Source organism: Athene cunicularia, assembly GCF_003259725.1.
Source record: "Athene cunicularia isolate RWA chromosome 10 unlocalized genomic scaffold, athCun1 chr10_part1, whole genome shotgun sequence".
In the NCBI taxonomy this organism is placed as follows: domain Eukaryota; kingdom Metazoa; phylum Chordata; class Aves; order Strigiformes; family Strigidae; genus Athene; species Athene cunicularia.
This window is the reverse complement of record NW_020799112.1, coordinates 23,345,331-23,351,422: the sequence shown is the minus strand read 5'-3', so window position 1 is coordinate 23,351,422 and position 6,092 is coordinate 23,345,331. Positions and strand designations below refer to the sequence as shown.

Below are 6,092 nucleotides of genomic sequence, written 5' to 3'. Positions count from 1 at the left end.
AAGACAAAAGCAACAGACAAGGCATCAAGAGAGGAATTACTGAATAGTAACAGAGCACCAGTCAGAAACAGGCCACAAAACAAAAAGCCTTTGATAACGCTAGACGGGAGCGCAAAGTTGTTTTAAGGACAAAATAGTGTAACTTCAGTCCCTGGGAGACCAGTACAGTAACTATTAAAAGCACACAGATTGTTAGAGATTTTTCCTAAACTCACATTTTACAATTTAGTTTTTCAAATCCTGGTGACAGCAGAAATAGTTTTTAAAAAAAAAAAAAACAAAAAACAGATAAATCCATGAACTGTCCACATTCAGCCACTCTTCTGGAGCGTACGCTAGGAGCTGGAGAACCCAAGCAAGCTGTCTGAATAAATTTACCGCAGCTCTGGTCCTGACAAGCTCCCACGTCCAGCCCCTTGCCAGGAACTAGCGCCGCGGCGGCTGCAGCTCAGCCCAAAGCCAAACCGACAGAAATCGCTCCGACACCAACCTCGGCTCTGGAAAGCGCCACCTGAACTCCCCCTGTTCTGCTGATTAGGGATATCAAACTCGGACAGCAGAGTGAAAGGAGCAGGCGTATTTTATTAGAAATAGCTAAATAATAACAGAAGAACACAGAAAACACGCAGTAAGAAAAGACAGAATAGTGCACTCACACAAATAGGCAAATAACGGGGTAATGCATCAAATCCTGACTACCTGAGAGAGAGGGAACAGCGATTAAGAAAGATCCCTCAGCACCTGCACCCGTTGCCATCACCCAGACCCGCGGGCAGCCCCGGTTACAGCGAGGGTTTGCAGAGCCTTTCCCGGCAAGTGGGAAATCCTACGCGGTGCATCCACCCGTAGCTGAGGCCTCCAAAGTTGCTGTGAGCGGGTCCACCCTTACATACTCCAAAATCAGCAAGCCAGAAGAGCTGGCACCTTGCTCTGGAGCGGAAATATCTGGTTTCAATCTCACATTAGATTCCCCCAGAGCCTGGCCAGGGCTCAGGAGAGAAGCTAAGGGAGTTCCTCTGCTTACCCAGGCAGACTAGGTGCAAGGGCTCATGTCAGGCCAGACTACGGTCTCCACGACCCGGTTATTTTATCCACACACAAAGACAGATAAATATACATTCAAGAGAGCTACGTCTTCCACACATATTTCACTAACGATGACATACTGAGTGAGCAGCTTCGGCTCAGAGCCTGTTGTTCAGGCTTCGATACTTCCACTTTTTACATTGGAATAGGGGGTTGGTTATCACTTAGTAAAATACCTGTTAATACAATGGTTATCAGTTAGAAAATACACAGGACTCATCTACAGGCCAACTCTGGCTTGGCCCTATTTTTCAAGCCTTAGCACTTCACCCCGAGAGTCCCCTTGCAAGCAGCCAGGACCAACACACAGAGCCAACATTCCAGTGGCTGCCGAAGGTTAAAATCCCACGCGCAGGGCCATGTGGCTGGCAGCGGTTAAAGGCGAGTCGGGCAGGAAAGGAGCTAAATGGGGAACACGCAGGTGGAGAAAGCATCTGATTGAGCATCCCTGGCACTGAACAGATAGGGAAAGGGTGAGCACAAACGCCCTTTTGGGGCAGGGAAGAGGAACATGCTCCTCCAGAGGCTGAGATCCAGCCCCTTCCTTCCCTGTACAGGTGTTAAGAGAAGCACTCAGAGCACAGGAAACCACCTCCAAATCCCTGCTCCCGACTGCTCTTCCCCCGGCATCCCACACAGCCTCAAAGGGCACTTCGGGTGGGTGTCTGCAGACCCCTCCCGCTCGCCACAGCTGGTGCAGCCACATCCAAGTACAAAAAGGAGTTTTGAGAAAACTTCAGGAAGTCAGGTCATCGTCAGGTGGAATTGGAGCAGTTTCTAAAACTGGAGAACTACCAAGAGCCGAGTACCTGCTCACGAGGCAAAGAAAACATCCCCAAAGGGGCAGGGATGCTCGAGGCGACCACAGCCTAGGTGACAGGAAGATCCCCTGCCCAGGAGGGCTTTCTCTCGCCTCTTTGGCGGACCATTACCGCTACTCCCGCTCGCTCTGGCCTCACATGTCCTTCTGCACGCAGTGGAGGTCTCTCCCTTCTTCTCCACGACCAACTGCTGCAAAAGCAGGAGGAAGCTGTCAGGTCTGAGAGCGACTACAGTCCCGGGTAAGAGCTGGCCACAGCATCACCTGAACACCGGCTGCCCTCACACACTCCTATACCCGCGCCCCCCCAAAAAAACCTCACAGATCGGCTTCTCTTACCCAATCGGCGCTCCAGTGCTGCCACACGTGGAGTCGCAGCCGGTGCTGGAGCTGGGCTCGGAATCGGGCACTCTGGGCAAGTGGAACTGGGCATGCAAAGCGGCGGCCACAGAGGCTGCTACCCTGCTTACAGGGGGCTCGAGCCGCTGCCGGGACTGCAAAGTGCCTGGGACTGCAGGGCACGGGCCAGGCCCTGACTTACAGGGCAGCCCCGGTCCCAGAGGCCAACGAGGCCCCTCCTCTCCGATACAGGGACACCCTGACCCGCACCCCACTAACAGGGCCGCCGCCCCACACAAGGCGCCAGCCAAGCACTATCGAGATTGCTGGGCGCTGTCTGCCCTGAAGGCAGGTGAATCGGCAGCAGTGGCCTTTTCCCAAAAGGTTCTGGGGGCTGGGGCAGAAGTAGTTCCCGTGGGGGGTTTCTCATCGCTTGGGAGAAGCTGCCGCGTCACTGCGGAGCAGCCGGTTGCAAGGGGCTGGCGGCTGGGGCCCACCAGTGCTACCGGTCACCCTAAATCTCCACCTGCCCTGCCGTACCCCGGTCCCCTCTCCCTCTGTGCTTTAAGCCTCCAGGCCGCAGGGCACCACCAGGTGAGAAAATGGGGTCTGAGGCGGCTGGGGCCCGGGGCAGGGGGTGGGAGGGAGGAAGGAGTGCCGGGGGCCGGAGCACGCTGAGGGAAGGTCCTGCAGGGGGTCGGTTTCCCCGTCGTCCAGGCAGAGGAGCTGGCGCCCGACCGCGCCTTCCTTCCAGGCACCAGCTCCCGGAGAAGAAAGAAGGAAGAGGCATCCGTGGTCTGCGGAAGAAACTACGAGGCGAGGGCAAGCGAGAGGAGGAGCGGCACGCTGAAACAGGGGAAAGAGAAAGGTGCTGTGGGCAAAGGGCCCTCCCTGTCACCAAGGCTGCTGTGGGACGAGAGCATCCTGGGCAATTCTGGGAGGGTCTCGAGGACTCTGGGGCAGGTACTTGGCTCAGGGCCGTTCCCTACGTTTCTAGAGGCTACTGTGGTTCTCGGTGAAGGGGACACAAGTGCCAAGCGTTTGCCCTCGAAGGCCGGGGGTCACAGACGCCCGCTCGCTACCCAGTCCTCCTGCGAGGGCGGGGAACGGGCCCAACCCTGCTTACAGGGCCGTCGGGCTGCTCCTGGGGTCAGAGGGCTCCACGGCTCATGGCACTCGCCCCGAGTACGGGGCCGGCACGCTGGCAGGTCACCAGCAGGACAGGCAGCCACCCAGGCAGTGACCCAGGCCCAGACTGCGGGCGGGTCACGCGTCGGCCGTGCTACGACCACGCGGCTTGGCTCTGTCCTTGGAAAGGGGGGGCGAGCCGGGACTCGCCCTCCGCTCGCGGGCTCAGCGGGGACCGACCCCCCTGTTGCTGCACAGAGCCCCTCTTTCCCTCCCGGGAAGTTTAAGCTAAGTACGCTGCAGCGATTTCAACAGGGGCCTAAACAAGAAGCTCCTGCACTCACACACTCGCACCGACGCGGACACAGGCAGGCACACGGACAGGGGGAAAGAAAACTTCCCAGAAGAGAGAGCGAGCTTTGTGCAGCCAATGTCTGGGGAGCCGTCCCCTCCCGCAAGCAGGAGAGCAGAGCCTGGGACCTGCCCCCGCGGACGCACGGAGCCCAGAGGGACTCAACGTGCCACGGGGCTTTGCGGGGGACCGAGGGACAAGTGCCGTGACGCGCCCCGACTCCAGGGGGTCACGCTGGCAAGGCCGCCAGCAGGCGGAAAGCCGCCGGGGCCGGGGAAACAGCCCTCCCCTGACTACAGGGCGGGCGTGGGGGCCAGACAGCCCCGTTTCCCCCTCGGCGCGGGGACGGTGCCGCTCGCTCTCCTTACAGGGCTGCCCCTCTCTATCGGCAGCCAAATCGTCGGGGCAAGGGGGCAAAAGGCCAGAGACCCGAGCCCTGCTTACAGGGAGGTCACCCGGCGCAGCGCCGGCCAGGACACCAAAGGTGCCGGCAACGGGGCCGTGGGGAAGCCCCTTTGCCCTGAGCTCCCTCCTCTCCCCCCAGCCCTCTCTTCAGCCCGCCGCTCCTCCTCTCCCTCGCTCTGGCCTCGCAGCTCCTTCACGATGCCTCGTCTTGCTTCTCCACGAGCTGCTGCTCGGAAGGAAGGCGCAGCCAATCGCCAGCTCCCCCATCCGGAGGACAGAGCAGAGGCCCCTGCCCTGCTGCCAGGGCACTGGCACAGCTCAAAGCAATGCCAGGGCTACCCAGGCTGGGACCGTGCCCGGCTCGCAGGCACTGTTTCCTCCCAGCCTCCCCCCAGGCCTCTCTCTCTTCCTCCCAAACTGCTCCTAGCACTGAGAGCAGAGAGAAAGAGGGCCAGGGCCAGGGCACGCCCAACCCCTCACGTCTCAGCCCCGCGCCTCTGAAAGGCCGGGGCCAGGGACACCTGCCTGCTCACAGGGGGTCCCTCCCAGCACCTCCCGCTGAGCACAGGCCATGCTCACGGCCCTGCTTATAGGGCTTTCCCCCGGGCTTGGCCCACTCAACAAGCCCCGTGGAGCTCCAGGCTCGCCCCTGCGCCCAAGTTACGGGCCGGCTGGCCTGGCTGCGGCTCACCACCACGGCACGCTTTAGGAGCTCCGTGTCCCGCCCCGGCCACGGAGACGGTGCTGCTCATCCCCCTTAGAGGGTTGCCACCTGCCCGGCAGCCTGACCATGGGGTGACGTGGCAAAAGGCCGGCAAAAACCCAAAGACCCAAGCCCTGCTTACAGGGGGGGTCACCTGGCACAAAGCCGGCCAGGGCACCAAATGGCCTGGCGACACGCTGGTGCGACCACAGTCCCGGTGATAGGGAGGTCCCTTTGCCCAGAGCGCCCTTCTCTTTCCTCCTCTTGCTGCCCAGACTTCCTCCGCTGCTCCTCCCGCTCACTCTCGGCCTGCAGTGGTACAGGACGGAGACCTCCACACTGCTCCGCTGCCTGCTGCAAGGGCAGAAGGATGCCGTCAGGTCCGAGAGCGATGCTGGTCCCTGGCGAGAGCTGGCCACAGCACCACCCGAACCACGGCCGCCCTCCCACCACCCACCCCGCGAAAAAACATCGCAGATCTGCTTTTCACACCCAGTCGGTGCTCCAGCGCTTCATGCAGGGAAGACTGTGACGGGCACTCGTCTGCAATGGGCTCCTGGCAGCGTCCAGCGGGGCCTGGACCCTCCTCAGCCCCTGAGGCGATGGCGGTCCCTCCCCACTCAGCTCCAGTCCCCCTCTTAGGCGACGGCACTGGCCCCCCACCCCGCAGCAGCTTTGATCCCCCCCCCAAGATGGCTCCAATCCCTCAGCCCCGGGTCGATCCGCTTCTCGCTGAGGCAGCGCCGACTTGCGCTCCCCTTTGCCTCAGGCAGCCGCTCCGCCCATCACAGCGGCGCTTTGCCCAGAGCGCGCTTCTCTTTCTTCCACTTGCTGGCCAGACATCTTCCGCTATTCCTCCTGCTAACTCTTACCTTGCACGGATTTCTGCTCGCGGTGGATGTTTCTCCCTTCTCCGCCACCACGTGCTGCAAGGGCAGGAGAGTGCCGTCAGGTCTGAGAGCGATGACGGTCCCCGGCAAGGGCCAGCAATGGCACCACGCGGACCGCGACTGCCCTCCCACCACCCCCCCGCCCCCGAAAATAACCTCACAGATCGGCTTCTCTTACCCAATCGGTGCTCCGGTGCTGCCACACGTGGAGTCGCAGCCGGCGCTGGTGCTGGGCTCGGAGTCGGGCACTCTGGGCAAGTGGAACTGGGCATGCAAAGCGGCGGCCACAGAGGCTGCGCCCCTGCTTACAGGGGGCTCGAGCCGCTGCCGGGACTGCAAAGTGCCTGGGACTGCAGGGCACGGGCCAGG

The 6,092-nt window shown here is 61.0% G+C and overlaps 1 protein-coding gene across 10 annotated transcripts in view; it reads right to left on the bottom strand.

The window, feature by feature from the left end:
* Nucleotides 1-2,038: 2,038 nt before the first annotated feature.
* LOC113483872 overlaps nt 2,039-6,092 on the bottom strand; it is a 23,195-nt gene continuing 19,141 nt past the window's right edge. The window contains exons 3-5 of one of the 10 annotated variants that reach the window (XM_026855848.1): nt 4,976-5,129; nt 4,324-4,356; nt 3,350-4,292 (exon numbers count right to left, since the gene is read on the bottom strand). In XM_026855848.1, coding sequence (XP_026711649.1) covers nt 4,177-4,292; nt 4,324-4,356; nt 4,976-5,129 — 303 coding nt within the window. In that variant the 3' untranslated portion in view covers nt 3,350-4,176. The other 9 variants (XR_003399110.1, XR_003399112.1, XR_003399108.1 and 6 more) reach the window with 9 other exon arrangements.